The sequence below is a fragment of the Halichoerus grypus genome, chromosome 2 (assembly GCF_964656455.1).
Source record: "Halichoerus grypus chromosome 2, mHalGry1.hap1.1, whole genome shotgun sequence".
NCBI lineage: Eukaryota > Metazoa > Chordata > Mammalia > Carnivora > Phocidae > Halichoerus > Halichoerus grypus.
In genome coordinates, this window is record NC_135713.1 from 207,930,252 (window position 1) to 207,953,342 (window position 23,091).

At 62.6% G+C, this 23,091-nt stretch overlaps 3 protein-coding genes across 12 annotated transcripts in view; 1 reads left to right on the top strand and 2 right to left on the bottom strand.

The window, feature by feature from the left end:
• Positions 1 to 1,363: 1,363 nt before the first annotated feature.
• Positions 1,364 to 11,861, bottom strand: TEPSIN (TEPSIN adaptor related protein complex 4 accessory protein). 3 transcript variants are annotated; one of them, XM_036113211.2, is made up of 13 exons: positions 11,754 to 11,861; positions 10,693 to 10,765; positions 10,305 to 10,396; positions 10,069 to 10,162; positions 7,855 to 7,922; positions 7,593 to 7,671; positions 7,367 to 7,438; positions 6,318 to 6,527; positions 5,168 to 5,345; positions 4,944 to 5,057; positions 4,789 to 4,867; positions 4,479 to 4,613; positions 1,364 to 3,513 (listed from the first exon to the last, which is right to left on the bottom strand). In XM_036113211.2, the coding sequence occupies exons 1-13, from the start codon at positions 11,799 to 11,801 to the stop codon at positions 2,965 to 2,967; spliced, it is 1,791 nt and encodes a 596-aa protein (XP_035969104.2). In that variant the 5' UTR covers positions 11,802 to 11,861; the 3' UTR covers positions 1,364 to 2,964. The 3 variants fall into 3 exon arrangements, with proteins under 3 accessions (XP_035969104.2, XP_035969103.2, XP_035969105.2); XM_036113210.2 differs by having other exon boundaries at positions 4,944 to 5,081; XM_036113212.2 differs by lacking the exon at positions 7,367 to 7,438 and having other exon boundaries at positions 4,944 to 5,081.
• Positions 11,862 to 12,046: 185 nt separating this feature from the next.
• On the top strand, positions 12,047 to 14,616 carry NDUFAF8 (NADH:ubiquinone oxidoreductase complex assembly factor 8). The gene is made up of 3 exons (XM_036113215.2): positions 12,047 to 12,256; positions 12,413 to 12,523; positions 14,345 to 14,616. Exons 1-3 carry the CDS (start codon positions 12,173 to 12,175, stop codon positions 14,372 to 14,374), a joined length of 225 nt encoding a protein of 74 aa, XP_035969108.1. The 5' UTR covers positions 12,047 to 12,172; the 3' UTR covers positions 14,375 to 14,616.
• Positions 14,617 to 17,086: 2,470 nt separating this feature from the next.
• Positions 17,087 to 23,091, bottom strand: part of SLC38A10 (solute carrier family 38 member 10) — a 41,471-nt gene continuing 35,466 nt past the window's right edge. For 4 of the 8 annotated variants that reach the window (XM_036113206.2, XM_036113203.2, XM_036113201.2 and 1 more), the window contains 5 exons: positions 22,593 to 22,982; positions 21,784 to 21,900; positions 20,774 to 20,797; positions 18,876 to 19,037; positions 17,087 to 18,650 (listed from right to left, as the gene is read on the bottom strand). In XM_036113206.2, the coding sequence (XP_035969099.1) occupies positions 17,629 to 18,650; positions 18,876 to 19,037; positions 20,774 to 20,797; positions 21,784 to 21,900; positions 22,593 to 22,982 (1,715 nt within the window). In that variant the 3' untranslated portion in view covers positions 17,087 to 17,628. The remainder of the gene's footprint in view (positions 18,651 to 18,875; positions 19,038 to 20,773; positions 20,798 to 21,783; positions 21,901 to 22,592; positions 22,983 to 23,091) is intronic. The other 4 variants (XM_036113209.2, XM_036113204.2, XM_036113202.2 and 1 more) reach the window with 3 other exon arrangements.

Consider the following 23,091-nt stretch of genomic DNA (forward strand, 5'->3'; position numbering starts at 1 on the left):
AGAGCACACACAAGGAGGGTCAGAGGGAGAAGCAGGCTCCCCGCTGAGCAAGGAGCCGATGTGGGACTCGATCCCAGGACCCTGGGATCATGACCTGAGCTAAAGGCAGACGCTTAACCAACTGAGCCACCCAGCATCCCTTGATGAGGATTATGTTAAATCTGTAGATGGATTTGGGGAGAACTGACGTCATAAGAATGTGAAGTTTTCCAATCCGTGAGCATGGTATAACTCTCCATTTATTTAGGCCTTCACTGACGTCTTCCATCAGTCTCCTCTATTTTTCAGCATATGGTGTTATTGCTAGTATGCAAAAATACAGTTGGTAGTATAATTTACCCCATAGCCTGTGCCCTTGCTAAACCCACTTATCAGTCTTAGGAATTTTTGTAGATTCTATGGGAGTTTCTACATAGACAGTAATGTCTGTGAATAACAGTTTCCCTTCCAATGTTATTTGCCCCCCTTTCCTCCTGTTTCATTGAACTGGCCAGGGCTTCCAGGACAATGCTGAACAGAAGTGGTTAGAATGGATAGAACTACCCTGTTCCCAATCTTGGGGGGAAGGCATTCAGTCCTACACCATTAAGTATGACATTAGCTCTGGGACCAGGTGAAAGAAATTGTTGTATTTCTCATTTGCAAAGAGTATTTTTCATGAATGAAATGTTGGAATTTTGTTTTTTGCATTTTCTGCATAAAATGTGATTTTTCTTCATAAATGTGTTAATTTGGTGAATTATACTGATTGACACTCAGAGGTTGAACCACCCTTACATCCCTGGGATAAACTCCACTTATCGTGACATATTAACCTTTTTATATATTGTTGGGTTCATTTTGCTAATATTTTGTTGAGGATAAAAAAACCCCAAAACTTATGTTCATGAAGGATATTGGTCTGGAGTTCTCTTAGACCACGTGCACATGGAACATTCCCCAAGATAAACTATATATTCTGGGCCATTAAACAAACTTCAACAGAAGTTTCAAATCTTGAACAATAAAACTGAAGTTATAGAAAATATGTTCTGACTACATCAAAATTAAAAGCCTAATAACAAGAAAAAAAAACACATTTAATAGCCCATTAGACAAAAGGACATCTCAAGGGAAATTATAAAATATTCTGAACTAAGTAAAAATAAAACTATTATCAGGGGCACCTGGGTGGCTCAGTCGATTAATTGTCCGACTCTTGATTTTGGCTCAGGTCATGATCTCAGGGTCGTGGGACTGAGCACAGAGTCTGTTTGTCCCTCTTCCTCTGCTCCTTCCCTTGTTCTATGTCTAAAATAAATAAATAAAAATCTTTAAAAAAATAAAACTATCAAAATTCATGGTATGCAATCAAAGCAGTGTCTGGAGAAAAACAGCATTAAAATTTTTAATGTTAGAAAAATAATAAAGGTCTCAAATCAATCACCTAAGTTTCCACCTTAAAGAAACTAGAAAAGAAAAAATGAACCCAAAACAGTAGGGAGAAATAATAAAGAGCAAACAGCAATGAAATACAAAACATAAAAACAGTAGAAAAAATAATACCAAAGGTTTAGTTCTTTGAAAAAATTATTAACAAACTTCTAATCAGACTAACCAAGAGTGGGAAAAGTCATCAACATGAGCAATGAGGGATCCTACGGACAGCCGGCATCTGTGGAACGGACCAGCTCCGTGGAAGACAAATTCCTGACACTCACGCGGGAAGAGAGAACCTGAAGAGCCCTGCACCTGCTTCAGAAACTTAATTTCATAGTTAAAACCGCACAGTTAACACTGAAGGACCAGACGGCCCTGCTGGGTTGTTCTCCCCAGCATTTTCTGACAGGACAGAAGAAGTCCTCTAAGTGAGCCCCTTAATGCTGTTGTCACTGAAACGCACACACACACAGGAAGGAACAACGTCAGCGCGGCTGTGGGAACGCTAGCGTTTACTGAGGACGTTTAGGTGGTGTGACCGCCCCGGGCAGTCTGCAGGAAGCAGGACACCGAGGGGGCAGCGATCTGAGCTCCAACATAAAGACCCAAGCAGTGGTTCCACACCCACAGAAAGCCTTGTTTCTGCGAGGCAGGCGGGTCTCCAGGGGACCCCTGAGGTCCACACTACTGAGGCCCTGCTGTAAGCCCGCCTGCTCTACAGGGATTCAGGTCCAAACAGCTAGCCTCTGGTACCGGGGACGTGGGGGAACCGAGACAGGCCCGCACCCTCCTCTCTGTGGTCACCTGGAAACCGTAGCAGCTTGGCAAGGGCCACTGCCTGGGCTCAGTCTCCTCCTCTCGCGTCCCCCCCAGAGGAGCTGGGTGCCCCTCTCCCTGTGCCCGTGAGTGTGCTCTGAGTGAGGAGCCAGGCCTCCCCTCCTGTCCCGTCCAGGCAGGCCATGCTGCACCCTCTGCCCACGGCTCCTGCTTCCCATCCCTCTGGCCGCGGGAAGAGGGGCCTGTTTGCAGATGGGACCACACAGATGGCGTGCTCACCCTACCCGACCAGATGGCTGCATGGCAGGAAACCCAGCAGTCCAGGCCCCCAGCTGCCCATCTGAACAAGCCACTCAGCTCCTAACTCTGCCTAGAAACCGGCACGGCTCTTCCTGCGGCCACCACGCCCACAAGGGCCCGTGTGTGAGGGGGGGTCCATCTTCGCCTACAGGAAAACGTTTGGGAGCTGGCCCCCGTGGACTCCTTTGCACGGTGTGGCCTGGCTCCATCTGGCTGGTGGACTCCTGGCGCATCATCCAGGCTTGACGAGTGGCTGTTCGATCGGCTCATGAGCTGCCTGTCCCTCGTCCTCTGCGAGCGAGGGGAAGCAGCCGGAGGGAAAGCAGGGCCGGCTGCAGACGCCCGAGGGGAACCACTCCTGGTGGAACATGGGGGCTGTGGGCAAACGGGACAGCACAAAGTCACAGGGTCCTGGGAGTCAGAGGTCGGGGGCCATGAGGACTCCACGTGTGGCCCAGGCTGGCCAGGTCACGAGTTTAGAAACGGGAAAGCTGACGGCTCTGGGCCAGGAGGCTCTCTCACTGCCACCTTCTGTGACAATGTCCAGGGGGCCGGGGGGGCCCCTTCTGTGGTAGTCCCGGCCCCCACCAGGCGGGGACAAGCCACCAGCTCCATTCCAGCAAACAAGGAGCTGCAGCTGCCGTTGGCCGCCGGGCTCTGCAGGCAGCTGCTGGGCCCCGGGCTAAGTTCTGGTGCTCGTTTTGGGGAGCCCGTGCCCAACGGGCTCCACTCAGATGGGGCCCCCTGCTCTCTGGAACCCGCCAGTCTGCTCTCCACCTCCCTGGCATCCCCGGGGACTGAGAGGGAGGAGCCAGCCGGGGGAGGAGGGAGCGCAGAGCCCTTGGGCGGGAAGAGGGTGGGACTCAGAGGCTGCAGGAAGGCTTGGCTCCCAGCGAAAGGCACGGCGTCAGTCAGCAGGTCCGACGGGCCCACGCGGGCAGCAGCGGGGCCCGGCTCAGCTGGGGGCCTCCGGGCAGGGGGCCGCTGTCGGCAGGAGGCTTCCAAGTGCCTCAGGATCTGGACGTGGAAGGAAAGGGGACTGGCTGAGGGTTCCTGTGCACCCCAGGGGGCACAGAGTCACCCTCTCTGGAGCACCCCTGCCCAGACCTCCTCGTCCTGTCGTCCCCCGGCTGCTTCAACACCGGCCATGCCCTCTGCACCCGCACGCGGCCGCGCCCGTCACGTGACCGACATTTTCCCCGTCGGCACACCTGGCTGCGCACGAGCCCGCCCGGGGAGAGCTGCTGGGGCGCCACCCGGCACCTGACAGGGACACCGAGGGAAGAACGGGCCTCAAACCCTCCGGACCTTCCCCACTGCTGCACAAAAGGCCGCCTCCCGCCTTCTCGTCCCCAGAAATCCCACTATGACTGGGGCTCGTGTGTCACTGGGTCACTGATTCTTTGACAAAACACAACTGAAAGACGAGCAACTAAGGATCTGAGTTTCCCGCGGGCACAGAAGAATGGAGAAACCAGAGATGCCAACAGGCAGAGGAGCTGCTGGGGCCTGGCTGTGGGGGCCGCTGCCCAGAGGCTCCCCAGTGAGAGTCAGGCGGCCTGCACACCATTCAGGCATCAGTGGAAAAGGGACTGTAGGAGAACGAAACCGTTCCTGCTCTCCGGGAGCCAGGGAAGGACCTGGGCGCCAAGCACGCGGTGGAGAACAGAAGGGTAAGACAAATCCAACCGAGCAAGCAAGGAGGGCTTCCCACAAAAGGGGGTCGAGCGGTCGACTCGAGTGGTCGGGGGAGCCGCCTGCACAGCAGAGCTGCTGAGCAGTAAAAGGCAGGTGAACTGGCAGGTGCCAGGAACTGGAAGAGGCCACGGGCCGGGGACCCCAGCTGCCCTTCTAAGGGCGCGAGCTGTCCCGCGCAGCAAGGAGCAGGGGCGTACAGGTGCATCTGGGAAAGGCTGACGGACAGGTGTGCGACTGCTGGGGCGTCCCCTCACCCGCTCCCCTGCGCCCCGGCTGCTGCCCACCTTGGTGGCCTTGTTGGTCACAGGTCCAGCGCTGCCTGCACTGAGCTCCTGTAGCCGCGGCCGCGTGAGGAGCAGGATGTGCTCCTGGGAGAGCAGGTCGGTGCGCCCCAGGGATGCAATGGCCCCCAGGGCTCTCTGCCAGGCACAAAGAAGGTCGGCAGGGTCCACCCCAGGAGGGAGGCCCATCTGACCCGCTCCCCTCCCCCTCCTGCCCAGGGCAGACCCCCCCAGTGAGGAGGCCACCAGCTACCCCGTCCGCTCCCCTGCACCTACATGTAGCGCCCCCCTCGCCCCGTGGGCCGGGCCTCACCATCTGCACGCACTCGCTGGGCCCGGCCAGGCGGCGGGTCAGCAGCTCCAGCACGGCCTCGCAGTTGAGCAGCCCACACCTGGAGGAAAGGGCATCAGGAGGTGGGGCGCGGGCGCGGGCGCCGGGGCCGGAGCGGGCAGAGGCGGGGGACTCACTCTTTGATGAAGCACTGTGCCTCCTCTCGGCTCAGAAAGGCGCGTGGCCCACGTGTCACGGTCTGGACCAGGCTCTGCTCCTGCTGGCAGTCACTCAGGGTCACGGCCTCAACCCTGTTGGGAGCACAGCGGTCAGGGCTGGAGAAAGACCCCTCCAGGTCAGGCCTCCACCCAGGGTGGGACCCAAAAAAGGACCAGGAGAGTGCCCGATGGTGCCCACTCACCGCTCTGCCAGGTCGCTGGGTGCCTGGCTGGCCGCCGAGGGACTGTCACTGCCCGACCGACTGCCTGAGTCCGAGGCCTTGCTCTGGTCGCCGTTCTCCTGGGAGGAAGTCTGGGAGCTGGAGCTGCTGTCTGGCTCGTCCCAGCCCCCTCCAGCCTGCCCAGGCTGGGGTCTCAGGACTGTGAGAGACGGGACTGGGGATGAGATTGGGGGTCCTCTGATCCGCCTCATACCCCCCTCCCCAGGGCACCTGGACCAGGAAACCCAGGGAAGGGCCTGAGCTCCCGAAAAACACCGGGCACAAGGTGACATGGGACGGAGCAGGGCATGCCCAGGACACGCCTGTCCTCGGGCCAGCTCACGCAGCCCCAGCAGCGCCGGGCACCCAAGGCCAGGTGGGTGCGGGCCCGTGGCAGAAGGCGCAGGGCCCGAGTGGGTGGCACTCAATTCTCGGGGAGCCCTGACGTTCTTCCTTCAAGCCTGCTGAACTCCCAGAAGCCTCTGCTACAGGCAGAAGTGCAGATCACCCTGACGCCTGTCCTGAGCGGTCCTTCCTGGCCACACACCCAGCTCTGTTATCCACCTGGGCCGCCATCTACTTCCCCCAGTGGGACGGGCGTGCTGTGGAGGCTGGCCCTGGCCCCGGAGTCCCTGCTGTCCTGGCTGACCCGGCAGAAGCTGGGCTGGGCTCCTGGGTCGGTATCTGAGCAGGGCGAGCCTTTGGGAGCCCCACCCGCTCTGGGGCCGGAACACCCGAGGTTCCGGCAAGAGGCTGGCAAAGCAGCGTCTGCACGCCGTGCGTCATCTTCGTATGACGAGGAAGCCACCGCAGAGACCCCAGTAAACGCGCGCCAAGGTGGTGGCAGGCTCTGTGGGGGCGCCACCCAGCCAAGGGAGCATCGGATAGCACGCTGCCTCTGAGTCATGGCAGGACCAGCAGAGCGGGGCTCCCTGACCCCATGCAGGGCACACTGCCTTCCTCCCCCGCCTCTCGACTGCTGCCTCCCTGAGCCGGGAGCCGGGGGCTCTTGCTACCAAAGGAGTCTTGCCCCTCGCTCCCCGCTGCCCCCTCTCCCCCGAGCAGAGGACAGGGAGGGGTCGCTCACCCAGACCCTGGCAGGGGAAAGCCAGACCCCCCAGAAGAGTCTCACCGCTTCCTCGGGCGCCCGGGCGGGCTCCGGAGAGCGGCTTCCCAGCAGCCAGGCCACCGTGGCCGGCTGAAGGTGTCATGGCAGGCTGGTAGGCATCACCCCGCGGCAGGGACCTCTGGGTGCTGGGGCTCTCGGGCCCAGGGCGCACAGCATTGGCCACCACCTCTGCAGCCTTCTGGATGGTGGAGAGAAAGCCCTCGCCCGCAGAGCCTGCACCAGAGGGAGAGGGAGAGGGTGACAGCCCTCCTCGGTCCCGTCCCCCATACTCTCCCGTGTCTCCCAGGAGGAGGCACTGCTCCCGCTCAGGGCTCGAAAGGTCGAGATCTGAGCTGTAGTTACAGAGCAGAGGCCACGCGGGGGATGTGGGTCCTTCTGGAAGCTTCCCTGGGGAATTGTGCTTCAGTACGTTTCCAGGCCTAACGGAGCCTGGGTGCTCCATAGCTTATGGCAGAGCCACACCCCTGGGTCCCCATGGCCCCGTGTGGGAGCAGGGGACCTCCTAAGGTGCTGCTTGTGCTGGAACTCGCAATCCCCACGGTGGCTCGTGCCCTTTCCCACATGAGTGCCCTACAGGGACCAACCACTGTCACCCCCACGTTAGGAAGAGGCGAGGCCTCCGAGCCAGACCTGCTTTAGGAATCAGTGCTCCCCAAGCGCTGGGGGGTCTGAGAGCCATGACAAGAATGGGTAGCACGCAGGCCACCGCAGCAGGCCTCGAGTGCACGCCCCGCACACAGAGACAGCTGCTTTCACCCTCGACCAGCACCGCGCCTACTCGGAGTCGCCTCCGTCCCAGCCAGGCCCAGCGCCCTGTGCCCTCCGGCCCCTGAAGGAGCCAGGGGCTGGGTGCCCACATGTGCTACTGAGGCTCAGCCTGGCTTCTCGCTTCCTGGTGAAGCAGCCCCGCCCTGCCTTGTTGTCCTGCAGACCTGGGCAGAGAAGACCGCGGGCGCCGGGCACACTGGTCCGGCCAGACCGCCCTCCGTGCCTCGGGAGGCCCGAGCTGCCAGGCCTTCACCCCTGCACCCAAGAGCCCCCACAGCACTCACCCGTGTGGCCCCGTTCCTTGCTGTAGCCGAAGCCCTGGAGGGCGCTCTGGGGTCTGGACTGCGAGCCCATGCCTGTGGGCAAGGCCCGCGTCAGCTGCAAGTGTGGCCACCCACCCCCAGCCCTGTGCAGAGCAGCATGCTGGCCAAGGATGGCAGGCGGGGAGCAGGGACCCCGAGCCCTCCCCAGAGGGACGACTCAGTGCAAGGGACGGACACGGTCGCCTACCTGCTGGAGGCAGGGCCCTGGGCGGCTGGGAGGGAGGCGGAGGTGACAAAGTGTCAGAGAACAGGGCGCTCCCCAAGTCCTAGACAAGGAGAAGGAGGGTGCTCAGCTTGTGCAGTCTGGCCGCTGTCCCCTGTGCCCACGGTTCTGAGGACCAGGCTCAGGGGATCTGGTCCTACAGCAGGAGCAGAGCCAGGGTCCAGGGCGGGGGGAGAAGGAGAAACGTCCGTTGCTGTCCTGGGACTGACCTGAGTCCCGGACTCACCTGGGCAGCTGCCCGCACCTTCTGGTACAAGCTGTTCCCATGGAGAGGATCCGGGGGGCCTGAGAACACTGCAGGCAGAGCCAGAGAGACAGCACTGAGTGGGCACTGCTGAGCCCCCCAGGGGTGCTGAGCCGCAGCCCAAACCAGCCCGGGCACCCCCCCCCCCGGGCCCCTAGAGCTCTGACCCCTCACAGGTGACCCCAGCATGCCCAGGGTGTGGGTTAGCTTCCTAAAGCACAGGTCTGATCTCAAATCCCCTGTGTGACATCACTTCCAGGTCCAAGTCCCTACGGCGGCCGCCAGCATGGGGAACCTGCCGCTCCCCAGAATACCTCTGCTCCTTGGTCCAAGCCTGGGGAGCCCCCCGAGCCCGTCATCCAGGACCCACTGCCCCAGGCTGCTTCTCACAGCCACACCGCGGTCCTGGCCCATGAAGTCCGCATCCCTGCAGCCCCAGGCTGCCCCCTCGTGCACGTGCACAGCGGCCTGGCCCGCGTTTCAACCTGCAGAGCATGACGAGGGGGCCCCTCTCCCCAACCCCACAGCCGTCTCTCTCAGCTGAGTTCCTGCCCTGGCGGCCTAGGTACCTCCCTTGATCCACTCTCCACCCGGTCCACCCGGAGAGAATGCAAGCAAATCTCGTCCAATTCAAACTCTGCAGATTTCCAAAGACTTGACAATAAAACTCCCATTCCTTATACGGCCTTCAAGCTCTGCTTCTCAAAGGGTGAGTTATGACAAACGAAACTTCCTTAGAATTAAGTGACGCCAGGCTCTCCCTGTCTCCTCTGTCACGAACGCGTCTCACGTCCCACCCCCCGGGGCCGTCCTGTCTCCACCCTGCCAGGTGGCCCAGCGCGGGCACACACCGGTCCCTGGGCCCAGCCAGGACTGACGGCTGGAAGCTGAACCACCAGTGGACAAGGGACGGCACCCGGCCCCTCCTGTGCGAGCCGAGGCGGTCCTCTGCAGGCCCTCCTGCCCCAAAGCCACCTGCTGTCACAGCCCCACCTCCCCACAGCCGGTGGCACCGTCCCCCGGGGTCGGCGCTCAGAGCACGGCGGACTGAGACCGCTAACTGGTAGCCGCCCTGTGGCGAGAGAGATTTTGTTGCCAACAGAGACAGGGAGCACTGTGGGCGTCTGCTTCAGAAGGTCTGCGGGAGACCACCGGGAGAGGCGGGCTCTGGCCTGCCAGGTCTGCCTGCCACGACCTAAGCCGCCCCCCCGTGCTCTGGGGGCGGGGGGCGGGGGGCGGAGGTGGCGACGTGCACAGGCCACAGCTGGCACCGCTGAGACCCCCCGGCCAGCGAGAGTCAACGAATATGCTGTTTCCGTGCACAAGCTTTGGCGAGCTCGCCGGGACAAGCACAGGCCCCGACAGACACCTGGGGCAGCGTCTGGGTTTTGTGCAGTGATGCTCTCCCGGGCCCTGAGCGCCTACCCTCACTCAGCCCTGCCTTCGGTGAAGGGCCGACAGTGATTTCAGGGTATGGGGTGTATCCCAGCAGCTGGCGGGTAGGATGTGCTGTGTGAGGGTCCCCTGTGAGCACCAGGTGGCCAAGAGCAACTCGGTCCCCCTCCCTGGTGCTCCCCTCTCAGGGACAGCTCGGTGGGCATGGTTCTTGCCTGGAGGCCAAGCCCTCCCAAAGATTCATTCCGGGTGTGTGGTGGAGTCTGTGGGTGCTATGCCCCCAAGACCACCTGCAGCCAGGACTCCTGCCTCACCCAAAGAGCAGATCTCAGGCCATGTCCCCCCAAGTCCTAGCTAGGGAGAAAGATGTGTGACAAGCCCTGGCCTGAGTGGGGGTGGGGTGAGACATGGCGTCGGAAGCTGACAGGCCAGGGCCCCACCTCTCCTGATGGTCTCCCACAGACCTTCGGAAGCAGAAGCCCACAGTGGTCCCTGTCTCGGGCCCTAAGGAGCAGCCCTGGGGAGGAGGCCGAGCGCGTGACGCGGGAGGCGGTGCAGACGCCTGCTGAGCACCTGTGGTGTGCCCGCCACTAGAACAGGCAGGACGGGTCCGGGCTGCCAAGGCCTGGCAGGGCACACAGGCAGAACCAGGGCACTCTGCCCCGTGCGGTGGGCGCAGCGATGGCCAGGAGAAGGTGGTGGCTGGGGTGTGGGGTGCTGGGGAGAAAACTGGAGCTGCAGGGGGGCACCTCTGGCGGTCGTCTGAGGGACGCTGGCTGCCCTCCCCCCTGCGCCCGGTACCTGCAGCTTCCTGGATGAAGGCGGGGTTGCGTTTGAGGATGAGCAGGGAAGACGAGGAGCCGTGACCACACAGGTGGAGCAGGATCTTCAGCACCTGGGGGACAGTCACATGGGGTGGCACAGGCCCTGAGAGCAGCCTGCACACATCCCGCTGCGTCCTCCTGCTTCGCCAGCCACTGGCCAGAGCTGGGGCCCTGACTCAGGGGAGGGTCTGCGGGGGCAGCGCAGGGACTCACCTTGAGCTTCACTCGGCCGGAGCCACTGTGCAGACGGTTCAGAAGGTACTCCAGGAGACACTGGCTGCTGCCCAGGGACTCGTGGGAGATTTCTGGTACGCACGTGGGTTAGGGAAGGAGCGAGCTGACCCCTGGCCACACTAGGGCCTGGCCGGGGAGAGAACCAGGCATTCCTGCCACCGGACTTCTCGTGAGTCCTGCCGAAAACACCCACCCAAGGCCCTGGTTTCCAGAGCTTGGGGCTTCCAGGGCCTCCTGGGCCCCATACCGTCAGTAATGTGGCTTTTGGACCCACCCACACTTGGTCTCTAGCGTAAAGGAGCTGTGGGACTCCTCGGCCAGGACGAGCTGCTCCAGGGCCCTGCATGTGGGTGACGAGGAAGGATACTAGCGATCTCCTCAAACAAGTAGCCCGGACACGGGACATCATCATCTGACGTTCCTTTCAGAAGAATAGGGAGCTGGAAAGGAGCGAGAGCCCTGATGAGTGAGCATTACAGGGATCAAACGGAGACACCCGTTCCCACCTCGTTCCGCATGGGGTGGGGGGAACGTGAGCCTCGGTACAGGGGCAGGACGCAAAACCTCAGGAACACATGGGTCGACAAGCGCGTGGATTCTGCAAGGTGCTCACTGCGGACTACGGTTTGAATTGCCGCTGTCCAGTGTCACAAGGACAGGTGCCTGGAGATCATGTGAGGCTGTGTGCGTGCCCTACTCACGCTATTTGTCCACCAAAAGGGAGCTGGAGAGACTCGTAGAACCGTGACACCCTCACCACGGAGTGGGAGGGCACTGCTTCAGGAGGACGGCCCAGCCCCGTGAACACCTGCCTGGGAAAGCTCAAAGCCACCAGCAGAACCTGCTTTTGTCCTGGCCAACACCAACGACAAGCCCCCGCCTCCGCTTCTCGGAGGCTTTACTGAAAAAGGCTCGCGGTTGTGAACCCGGGTCTCCTACGAGCCAGGGTTGTCTTTCTCAAGGGCCTGAAGGCGTCCCTGGAAACTAAGGATTAGGAGGGACAGGACCTGTCTCCGGGCCGGCGCGGGGATGGGATCCTAACCACACACAGCTGCTGGGTTGCCCGGACGCTGCCCAGCCCCACCCCTCCCTCGGTCCTCCTGCACAGATGGGACCCGAGCTCAGGGCTTTCCCCCGGGCTAGGGACGTCCCGGGTGTCCGGCTAGGTTTATCGGGGACACTCTCCGCGGCTGGGTTTTTCTGCAAGGCTGCTTTGGGCTGGGCAAGAAACCAGAAACCGGGGCCCCCAGCCGCCTTTCCAGTTCGGGTTCTGTTCCCGGGGCCGCACTGCCCCAGGTGAGTCGGATGCAGGGCCGGCGTGACCTGCCCACGCCGCGTCCGTGGGGACGGAGAGGGCCGAGGGGGACGGCAGGGTCGCCGAGCCTGGGAGGAGGCACCGGCGGGGACCGAGCGGGCGCCCGCACTCACCCGGTGCAGGAAGCTCAGACGGTCCCGCAGCGGCGGCGTGGACGCCATGATGCCGGTCACCTTCCGGCCCCGCCTGCGGCCCGGCCCCGGCCCCCCTCCAATCACCGCGCGCGCCTGGCCCAGATGGCCAATCGCTCGCGCGGGGCGGGCCCCGGCGCCGACTCCGACAAACAACTTGAGCCTGAGCCAATCCGAAGTCCCAGATCCAAGACAGACAAATCCACGAGCCACTTGCAGAGCTCGGGGAGACCAGACGCCGTCCCGGAAGAGGGGCGGGTGCTGGGGGGGGGTGCTGAAGCCTGGTCAATCAAGAAGTGCAGGGAAGGCTGCGGGCGGAAGGCGCGCCTATTGAGCCCCTGGGCGCCGGAAGAGGACGGACCTAAGATGGCGGCGCCCATGGGTGCCAGGAGGAGCCGCTCATGTCGGGGAACGGAGCGGTGTGGGGGCGCGTGCGAGGTCGCCTCCGCGCCTTCCCCGAGCGCCTAGCGGCCTGTGGGGCCGAGGTGAGGAGCTGCCGGGCGGGGCAGTGCCTACGGGACAGGAAGGGCCCGCGCGGGCGGGGCGGTGACCGGTGGGGCGGGGCGGGGGCGGGGTCTGCCCCGGGTGACCGGCGGGCGCGGGGGCCGCTGCGATCCTCGCCCGTCTCCCCCCGCCCCCAGGCCGCGGCCTACGGCAGGTGCGTGCAGGCGTCCACGGCCCCAGGCGGCCGCCTGACGAAGGACCTCTGTGCGCAGGAGTTCGAGGCCCTGCGGAGCTGCTTCGCCGCCGCGGTAGGTGGGCGCCGCCCGGGGCCTCTCCCTTGCCAGTCCGCCCGGGGAGGGACAGCGGGACCCGTGCTGGGCCGCAGGCCTGCCTTCCCTTGCCGTGCGTTCGGTGCCGGGCGCCTGCTGCTGCTTCCGACGCGGGGCTCCAGCCGCCGCGGAGCTCGTGTGCCCGCGTGTGTCCGGGGAGGGGAACTTCAGCCCCAGCGCGAGGATGCGGGCGGCGGCGGCGGGCGCGCGGAAGCGCCTGTAACTCCGTGGGGGGCCGTGGCCGTGGTGTCCAGACGAACCCCGGGCGCCTAAGCACCGGCGCTCTTAGCCTCCCGGGTGATTAGGGCCCCACGGGCGTGCTGTGCGCGCGGCTACAACCCCGGGCCAGCCAGCACGCACTGAGGGGCACCCCCGACTGCCCCGAGGGGCGGGGGGAAGCAACAGGTCACTGTCCTGGGCTTGTCAGTCCTCACCGGCCCCGGAGCGGGCCGGTTCTCTTGGTTCTAGACTCTCACCGCTCAACAGCACGTTCTTTCTGTTTCTGAGGCATCTTCTGATTCCTGTTGGATCAGATGCTGAGTTGGTGAAAGTTGTGAAGATCGCCAGCCCGGAAGTGAAGAATCAGTGCTGTGTTTACACATTTTCATAAAGGGTGGGGAGCAAGTAGGGTTGGAGGAGATGCAGACTCGCGAAACCTAGATGGGAGTTCCAAACGGAGTGAGCAGGGGGCTGCGGCGATGCGGTCCTGGGCTGGTGCCCGATCCGGTGGGTCTGGGTGGGGCCGTGATCAGCTGTGTGCCCTGGAGCTGCTGGTGCAGAGAACCAGACCGCAGACCTGGCAGTTGGGTGAGCCCGGCAGAAATCAGGGAGCCTGAGGCCATTTCCTGACCTTCCGGGATCATCATGAGCAGCGTGGTTAGCTGTGGCTTAGCCGCTTCTCCAGGGAGAGGACAGTGCACACGCTCCCTTCGAAGCCCAGGAGCTCAGAGGTCTCCTTCTACCTCCCTCGTGATTGTGGCAGCAGAGACACTCTGGCCTCGTCCTGCCCCCACCCCCAGTCAGCCCTTGTCACCAGCCTTAGATCTGACGTGGGCTGTTCACCCAGGGCCGCACCTGTCCTCTTGGCAGCTTCCTTGTCGTACAGCCAGAGGACGAGGGATTACTGCCTGGAAGAATTTACGTGTTAGTTACAGGTCTCTCCATACCACCTTTTGTGGTTAGGAGTTACTCTGTTACAGGCACTTTTACTCGCCTTTGCTGTGATCACATAAAGATGTCCCCACAGTGTGGGCCCCACGCTCAGGAGCTGTTCCGCGTGCTATGGTCACGGAAGATGACTTAACTGCGGGCCCAGGGACCAGCTGCTGAGTGTTTTTCACCACGAGGACAGACACGGAGGAGCGCGTTTTTCCCATGCTACTGTAGTCCACGACACTTGTGGGGAGCCGCGTGAGGAGGCAGAAAGGGCGATGGGCTCCCGTCCAGCTCTGTCCCAGGAGCCCTGTCTCTGGGCCAGTGTTCAGTGTTTCGCCGCAGCGTTCTCTGTAAGAAGCTCCCACTGCCTCGCGAGCACGGAGCGCGGTGTGTTGGGGGTTTGTCTGCACAGTGCCTGGTCCGGGGGGGCCTGGCTTTGGGGGTGCACAGCCACGGAGCAGATAGAGCCCCCTGGCCTGTGGCAGCTCCGAGCGGCCAAGCCCCCTGCCACGCATCCATGCCGCCGGCATCTGTGGCCGGGCTCTCTGTAAGGTATTTGCCGTCAGAGAGCATTTCGTGGGGTGGTTTTCTTGCTTTGCAGCCTCGTCTCACTAACCTGTTCACACCAAATCCTTTATCTTCCAGGCCAAGAAGACTCTAAGGGGAGGCCGTTAGGATGGATGAGCCAGCAATGCACTTCTGTTTACTGCCTCAGGGAGCAGAGCCAGACGCCCAGTGCTGACGGCCCCAAAGGGCAAACGTCAAAAACATCTGAAGCTTGTAGAGCTGAAAGGACTTCGGGCACGTCAGGGCGAGTTGCGGGCAGAGGGCGAGTTGGTTTTCCTGCATCGTGTGCTTGAGGATTCGGGTTAGAGTAAGACAATGAAGCAACAGTAAAGACAGACCGTGGCAGACCACACGAGAGCTCTGTTCTGTTGTACGCAGAGTGTGCCCGGGCCGTGGGAACACACTGCTCAGGGCTCTCACTTTTTAAGGAATTTTTATTCAAAATACCTTATCTGAACCTAACAGAGCCAGCAGACGTAGCTGCTCGTTTATAGGACGTACCAGAGAATAGAAGTACAACCATGCCCTGAGCAAAAGAGCCACGGGTAGGGAAGCCAACTCAGGTGGTTTTTCTGGACTTGGAGGCAAAAAAGGAGGGGGCTGCCCTTTTAGAGGCGCCAGCCAGCCAAGGGAGGGTCCGGCTTAGGAGGCCAGCGCCAGTGACTCCGCGTGGGGCACTTGCCCCTCTGCACCCCCTCGGGTCAGAGCCCAATCCCTCCTGACTTTCCTTGTACCCCACCCCAGCCCCTCGACCTGAGAAGGAAATCAGGGGTGCAGCATTTTTCACACACGCGCATACATACACCTACCCAGCACGCAGGGCCCAAGGATTCCACAGGTCCTGAGCGCCGCCTGCTGGACGCCTGGGGACTGTGCTCCAGGAGCCCCTCCCAGAAACATGGAGGTCACCCTGCCCTTGGGCTCCGGGTCCAGCACCCACGCACTGATGGGGGGCGGTCTGCACCCTGATCCCACACACAGCAAGGGCCGGAGCAGGAAGGGGCGGGCCTGGGAGCCGAGCACTCACCACGCTTCTCCCTCACCCAGCCTCTGGGGTGGGCTTCTCCAGACCCTCACACTCTCCACTCTGACCTTTGGCAGCCTCTTACGGGGAGCCAGCAGGTCTCTGCTGGGTACAATGACTCCAGGCTCCTTCCAGAACCATCCCACCAGGTGCCCTCCTGCCCCCATGTCTCCCAACTCTTCACCAGCCTCCTGTGTCCCTCCCTCAGGCCATGCACCAAACTCCCTTCCAAGTTCCTTGGCCTTTGCCCTTGCTCTCTGGCTTCCCCAGACTCACGCCATCTTCAAGACCACGTTTATTGAGAGAAATGGCACCGGATGGGTGTCTGGATGCAGCCATTCCTGCAGCTGCATCATCGCACACAACTCTTGTGTGCCCTGTACCGTCACCTTAGTCCTAAGGCAGCATCTGAACCCTGAGGGCCTGGCTCCACCGGGTTTCCATCCTCACTCCTACCTGCCCGTATCTGGGCTTGGATCCTACGCCAGCCGCCCGCTGATGGCCGTACTTGCTGCTGCTCCACCTGGACCGCTCACTGCACCCACCGTCTGGGCACCGTCAGTCTGGTCAGAAAGCAAACAACGGCCCCCAGCCCCTCCAGCTCCCTGTGGTTCTGGCAAGCTGACCCCACACACAGGTCTCAGGTTCTTCCCTGAGGGGCTGCGGGCTGGGGAGGCCGGGAGAGTGGGAACTGGAACAAGGACCCCAAGTGTCTGGGGGAGCCGGGGCTGGGTCCCCCACTGTGAGAAGGACGTGACCTTGCAGATTGCAGGAGGATGGCCTGACCTCTGCAAGACAAGAAGTTTGGGTCAAGGGAAGACATCCAGGTAAATGACGTCCAGAAATAGAATCCCACTCTAAAAATTTATTTACAAATGGAATTCCGATCTTAGGGAAGCGTCCAGAAGGCGTTTTCCCACTGAGCATGATTTGTCTGGAATTGTTCTTTTTTTTTTTTTTTTTTTTTTTTTTTTAAAGATTTTATTTATTTATTTGAGACGGAATGAGAGAGAGAGAGAGAGCACATGAGAGGGGGGAGGGTCAGAGGGAGAAGCAGGCTCCCTGCCGAGCAGGGAGCCCGATGCGGGACTCGATCCAGGGACTCCAGGATCATGACCTGAGCCGAAGGCAGTCGCTTAACCAACTGAGCCACCCAGGCGCCCCTGTCTGGAATTGTTCTTAAGCACAGGAAGCACCCCAGGACCCACCCCCTTCCTCGGGGGCTTGCCGCTGCAGGACCAGTGCCCTGCCCACTCCTGTCCCCCCAGCGCCGGCCCCTGGTTCAGGAGGAACCGGCTAGGCCTCGTATTACTCGTTTCTAGTCGTCAGGCTGTCCGAGGACACCAGAACTACAATAAATATATGTCATTTCAAAGGCTCAGGGGAAGTCGAGGCCAGAAGCCGCAGCTGGAGCTGCCGTGCAGCTGTGGTCCTTCACGTGCCTGGGCACCTCTGGCCAGCAGCCCACCAGCAGCCGCACCCGGGGCCCCTGGCGGCAGGGTCCGGAGCACACCCGCCCTCGGGGCGCCGGGCAGCGCTAGCGCGGGCCCTAGCCTTACATATGGCAGCCCAGCATGGTCATACCTGCCCACCGGCCTCGGGGGCCAGGGGGTGACCATCGGCTCTCCTGCTCCCTGAAAACAGAACACAGCAAACACCACCCGGCTGCTCACGGGGTCTTTCTGGGGCCGCGCTGCGTCAGGCTTCCACACCACCGTGAGGTCTGGTCAGCAGATATCCTTTCACGACAGCCAGCACGGTGCCACGCTAGCTGCACGGACCAGACATCGTGACACTTCTTATTTGTAAAACAACTTTATAGTTTGGGAAAGCGGAGGGAGCGCAGAGAGCACAAGGACCGTGACAAGGGCAGAGGCGGGCGCGCTCTCGGGCAGCTTTCTGACCCCCGAGACGCCCACAGTCCCGGCCCCGCAGACACCAAGCCGCGTCCACCGAGCAGCCGCGTGGAGGCAGAGTTCATTACGGTTCTCCATGATGCCTGGAACATCACAGTCATGACGACCGTTTAGAGCAAGCGGGAGTCCGGCACGCGGTGGGCTCTCACCGCAGCCCGCGTCAGCATCGGGGCCGCACTCCCCGGCCGGCCACTCCCGAGGCCCAACCGGACGCTGCGTCGTCTGAGTCCTGGTGAGCTCAGTCACTCGGACAGGTTTAAGATGCGGGATGGAGAAGGCACAGGCCATCTGGACAGCGAGGCCATGGTGAGAGGCCTTTCAGACCCCCAGCCACAGCGTGACCTCTAACTCCGCGCTCACGTGGCCCCAAAGTGGCTGGCTGAGACCCGCCGACCAGGAGGACCGCGGCCACTAGGGGCTGCTCAGGGCTCCTCCGGGGCCCCGGCCAGCTGCTTCACCTGGCGGCCGTGGACCACCCGCAACGCGCCCCCCGCGGCCTGATGGAGCTGGGTCTCCAGCGCGCTGCGGAGGTCATTGACCTGCACGTCCGGGAGAGGGTTAAAGCTGATGATGACCCTGTCCCCTGGGGCCACATCCCGCCGTCTCCTCCTAAGGTCAGAACCGGCCTGGACTTTGAGTTCTCGGTTGGGTTTGGCATGGTCTGGCTTCTGAGCCCCAGGGATGGCTGGTTTGGGCCCCAGATCAGGGTCCTGCCTCCGTTCCGGCTCTTGGACGGCAGCATCCTCCCCCAGAGCAGGCACATGGTCCTCGCCGATGGCCTCCTTTCTGGCCTCCAGGTGACCACCCTGCTGCCCACCCTGACCCCCAGCAGAAACGGCCCGGTGTTCCAACTGACGAATCTCCGCCTGGGCCCCAGGGGCTGCTCCTCCCGACCTGCTGGACAGGCCTGCAGGTCCCCGGTCTCGGCTCACTGACTGGGACCTCACATGAGGGTCCCCAACCTCCCTTGCCCCCGGCACATCTGCCTCCTGAACACTGGCACTGGTGGCCACCTCTTTTCGGGATTTCTTCCTTTCATGGGAGCTCCTGCCAAAAGCGTCCTGACCCTGCTCGGGGAGTTCACCGGCGACGAGCTTCTCTGGGCTCCTGGGCCCCTCGGCAAGGCCGGGCACAGGCACTCGGTCTGGCAGGCCAGCGCCAGCTGCGGGCACCACGCCCTGCCGGCCTTCCCTCGGCTCAGCCCGGGCTGCTCGGGGCTCCGTGTCGGAGGCGCCAGGAGGACCGGCTGGAGCTCCGCCCGCAGCCCCCTCAGGCTCCTCCATGGCGCGCTGGCCATGTCCCTGGGGCGGAGCGGGGGGCCGCCGGGGGGCTCCGAGTGCAGGTTCCAAAGGCTGCTGGGGGTGGTGCTCCACTGTGCCCCCATCGTGGGCCTCCTGCTCCTTACCTCTGGGCGCGGCCACCCCAGGTTCTGGCTGCACTTCAGCTGGAAATGAAGTAAATCACGAGTTTAGCCACAGAAATGAACCGAAGCTGCCAACACAGGGACTAGAAACGTGAGCTTGCCAGCAACTGAACACTAATCCAAAACTTTGCCCAGCAAGACTCCAGGCTCCGGAGCCACAGATCCAGCCACACGGGGTCACCAGGAGACACGGCGGGCGGGCACGCATTCAGTGAGGACCCCCTTCCCGGCCTGGCCCCGACTTGCCCTCCTCGCTGTCCTGCCTCTGCTGGTGGATCTCCTTGTGCTGCTCCTCAATCACCGCGAGCAGCTTCTCCTGCTGGTCCAGGAGCCGCTTCTGCTGCACCTGCTGCTCTTTGATCACCTCCAACAGGACCGCGTGGTCCAGCATCTCCGCCCGGCCGGCTGCTGGCGTGGGGAAGACGCAGTCAGAGCCTGCCCCATCCGCACAGGCGCTGGGCTGGGCGGAGGGCGGTGTGACGCCCGGTGACAGCACCAGGGCGCCTGTGGGGCCCTCCCCAGCACACCCTTCGCTCGCACTGGCTCACGTGGGCCTGTGGTGTAGACACGCCCAGCGGGGGCCCAGCTGCTCAGATGGTGGCCCGCTGGGAGAAATGCTGAGAGAAGCCACAGGGGAGGTCTGTGCCACCGTGGGAATGGTGGCGGTGTCCCGGGCTGGGTGGCGTAAGCTACAAACTACTCTAAAAACAGAATCCCTGCGCTCCGAGAAAGCTTCCTCCACGGTGAGAATTTAAGGAACAAACACAACTGCCTTCCTTTCCAGCAGAAACCAGAACTGGGGCCTCGGGGAGGCAGAGGCCAGCTGCTGACACCCGAGGGTCCTGACCCTGCTCCTGACCGTCGCCCGGGAGACTGGCCACGAGCTGGCACGGGGGTGGGGGGGGCGGGCAGCACAGCAGGTGCGCGTCAGGGGCCCGCTCTGCTCTCTCCGCACCCCCGCCCCAGAACGTGGGCCCAGGAAGAGGCCCCGAGTCTGAGCGCCCGGAACCGGCAGCGGCCACCTGTGGGAGCACGGGGAAGCTCGCCTTTCACTACCAACGCCTCAGCACTGGGTCAGCTACTTCCCACGAGCAGCCATGGCTTCCGTAACTGCTACAACATGCAGGTCTTTAAACAGGAAGCTATGAAAGATGACGTGAGCGGTTAGGGCTGGTGGGTGGGCACGTTCAGAAGGAAGGATGTCCTGGGAGTGGTAACAGCACACACCCCGGCGAGGCCCACATGCTGGGCACACACAGACGTGCTGGCCCGTCCTCCCCAATGGTGACCTGTGACCTGCCACAGCAGCACGGGCTTGGCCTCCCCACCCCTCCCCACCCAGAGGCCCGTGAAGAATACGCTGAGCCAGACAGCAAGGAGGACGAGGCACACGGAGGACAGGCCCCCATGCAGCAGTCCCTGCTCCCCACCCGGCTCTCATCCAGACACCCTAAGGTCACGAAGACGCCTGCCTGAGAAAGGCCACATCCTGTGGACCGGATCGTGCTCCGTATGAGGGAAGTATGCTGTGCTGTCCCCCCAGGTCTCCAGACCAGTCACCTCGGCCATGAGCCTCACTGTCACCCTGGGTACCCAGGCCTCATGGCCACATAACGGTCAACAGTACAAGGAGAGCCCCATGTGCTGCCAAAACTGCCCATCCCCAGGGCAGGTGCTGGAGGAGCGGGCCCCAGCCTGCCCGGCCCCTCGGGGTCCCAGCCCGAGACCGATGCTGGAGGAGGAGGGGAACTGGGGTCACGTCATGTCCAGCCAGAAGCAATGCGGGGGGCAGATGTGGACCAGAGTGGTGACAAGCCGTGCCCACAGGCAGAGCCCGGCCCGCCAGGGCCACAGATGGGATGTTAATACACATGCACATTGATACCGGGCCATGCACATGGCGGAAGTCCCACACAGGCCCCCATCCTCAGGGGAGGCCTGAAGCAGCCAGCGCGTAGACGGCACGCACCGTCCTCCAGGACCAGGGCGTCTGTGGAGAGAGGGCCCCTAACCGAGGGGCTGGAGCCAATCCCGGGGGCAGGCTATGTGGGTGGCTCCGGGCGAGGCCATGTGGACGGCAGGCCTGCACCTGCTCTGTTCTCGCACCTCAGGTCCCCCCAGCAGGCCCTCTACGGGAGCCATACCTGCTACCATCTTTTTGATTTCAGCTGCTCATCCCATTGAGAGGCGTACGGAAGAAAAGCAGAGTAGGAAACCGTGAAAATTGTCTTTCCAGAAAGAAAAAAATCGAAAGAGTCAAACAGGTTTAGGTAACAGAGTATAAGCGCTGGAATCAGTGAGCGCAGAGAGACAGACCAGGCAGGGGACACCACACATGAAGCCCCTGGAACAGCCCCCGAATTCCAGAAAACTTCCAGGGCCTCCTGCTCGGGCCTCTGGCTGCCCAAGGGCTCGGCGGGCAGCCCCAAGCCCAGTGCTCCGGGCGGGCTGTCCCTGCAGGACCTACTGGGAGGCGCTGGGGGGCGCCGCAGGGCACGTGCGTCTCGCAGCGGCCCCCAGGGCTGCTCCACCGAGATCCACACGCCCGGACCCCGGGGTCGCTCCGCGGACAGACCCGGCGATGCCGGCAGGTGGGGGTGGGGTGGAGAGGAGTTCTAACGGGGGGCAGGTGTGCAGGGGCCCCTGGGTCACCGATGAAATGAGGAGGCGATCACCAGCCAGGAAAGCTGTCACCACCCGCACTACAGAGGCCCGACAGGGAGACTCCGGCCACGAGGGGAGGTCACCCCAAAACAGGCATGAAGGTCTGAAGGAGGATTAACCACTGGTTTCGGGACAGGTGCTGGGTCTTCACTGCAGATGGGACAAACGTCCCCCCGGGGGCCAAGCCGAGGTGGGCAGCAACAGCCCCCTGCCCTCCCACCTGGGCGGCCGGGAGGGCACCTCCTGAAAAGCAGCAGCGTCTGGGGGCACGAAGCCCCCCAGCCTGGCGGTGCGGAACAGCACTCGTGTTAGGAACAGTGACATGGCTGCCCTGAGACCATCAGAGATGCGAACGGAAAACCACACGACAGGACGAGGGGGGGGCGGGGGGGCAAGGGGGCTCCCTCCCCGTCATGGCTGCGGGTCTGGAAGGAAGGGGCAGCCGGCTCCGGGCCCCGGGGACGCTGCAGCAAGGAAGCAAAGGCCTTACCCTCCAGCTTGCTGCCCGTGTGGCCTCCGCCCCGGCCCTCCGCGTTCCTCTGCTCTCGCAGCTCCGCCTGCGGCCCGGCCTCGGGGGCCGGCTTCACCAGGAGGGGAGCCTTCCCACCTGCACACGCGGAGATTCAAGAGGTTCGCAAAGAGCTCTGGGTGGGGGAGGCAGGGGGGGGAGGCGGGGGCAGAGGGCGGGAGAGGAGGGACGCGAGGGGGGAGAGGCTTCCTAAAACTAGCCTCCTCGTCGCCCCTCCCTCTGTCAGCAGTTTATACCCAACCTGATGATTACCAGGGAAGTAATAAAAACATATTTAACAATCTCATGGGCTCGTGGCAGCGAGCCAGGGCTAACTACCTGCACCAATTAACATGCAGGAACCGTCCTAACCAGCGCCGAGGCGGCACTTAACAATGTGGTACCTGTCAAGCGCTCCCCGCACGTCCCCCACGAGTGCCCAGACGCACAGGAACAGCGCGGCACCTGACACTTAGCGGTCCAGCCAGCGACTGTGTGACAGATACCACGGAGTGTGGCGTCACCAGACGCCCGGCTTCCCCAGCAGCTGCGGACGGGGCCGCGGCTCTCACGCTGTCACGTGCTGATCTTGGGAGCCGAAGGGGGGTGGGGGCAGAAGGAGGGGTCATCAGTTCTCACTGCCCCTCCCGGCCTCTCCCGGGCCCCCCACCGGAGGAGCGTCTCAGGGAGAGGAGTGTGCCAAGACAGGCACAGCTGACACCCACCAAGCTCACTCTTCTCCGCCCGCTTGCCCACGGCCCCTGCGGCCCGGCCCGGCATCGGGACCCCACCTGCTCTCTCCCCTGCACCAGCTGCCGGGGCGTCCTGCCCCTCGGGTGGCACTGCCTGGGGTCCTGGCTGCAGACCCCTGTCGCCTGGCCCCTGGTCCTCCTTCACGGGCTCGATGGCTGGCTGACCATTTTCTTCTGGAACCTTCTGGGGATCTTCAGGGAGACCACCTGCTGCCTCCAAGACCTGGTCCTGTCTGGGTCTCTCTCTTTCTGAATCTGGCAGAGGCGGTGCCATCTGAGCCTTGCCCCCCAGAGCCTTTTCATCCACATGCTTGGACGGATGTTCATTCTCCTCTGGTTCTTCTTGGTCTTGACCTTCGTCCACCACCACCTTGTCATGAGGGACAGGGGGCTCGTGGCGGTGGGCCTCGCCCATAGGTACCGCCATACCTGGAAGGAGACAGACGAGTCAGGGAGCAGGCAGGAGAAGGCGGCCCGGCCCTCCTTCCCAGGAGTAAGAACGGAGTCCCAGTGCCCGACGGTGTGACCCAGGCTGGCA

What these genes read in the sequence shown, in the direction of transcription:
- TEPSIN (XM_036113210.2), bottom strand. Translation starts at nt 11,801, where the DNA reads ATGGCGTCCACGCCGCCGCTGCGGGACCGTCTGAGCTTCCTGCACCGG. An exon ending in GTCTGAGCTTCCTGCACCGG is followed by an intron (nt 10,766 to 11,753) that starts GTGAGTGCGGGC and finishes GCTCCTTTCCAG; the next exon opens with CTCCCTATTCTTCTGAAAGG. An exon ending in GCACAGTGCTTCATCAAAGA is followed by an intron (nt 4,868 to 4,943) that starts GTGAGTCCCCCG and finishes CCTTTCCTCCAG; the next exon opens with GTGTGGGCTGCTCAACTGCG.
- NDUFAF8 (XM_036113215.2), top strand. Translation starts at nt 12,173, where the DNA reads ATGTCGGGGAACGGAGCGGTGTGGGGGCGCGTGCGAGGTCGCCTCCGC. An exon ending in TAGCGGCCTGTGGGGCCGAG is followed by an intron (nt 12,257 to 12,412) that starts GTGAGGAGCTGC and finishes CCCCGCCCCCAG; the next exon opens with GCCGCGGCCTACGGCAGGTG. An exon ending in GGAGCTGCTTCGCCGCCGCG is followed by an intron (nt 12,524 to 14,344) that starts GTAGGTGGGCGC and finishes TTTATCTTCCAG; the next exon opens with GCCAAGAAGACTCTAAGGGG.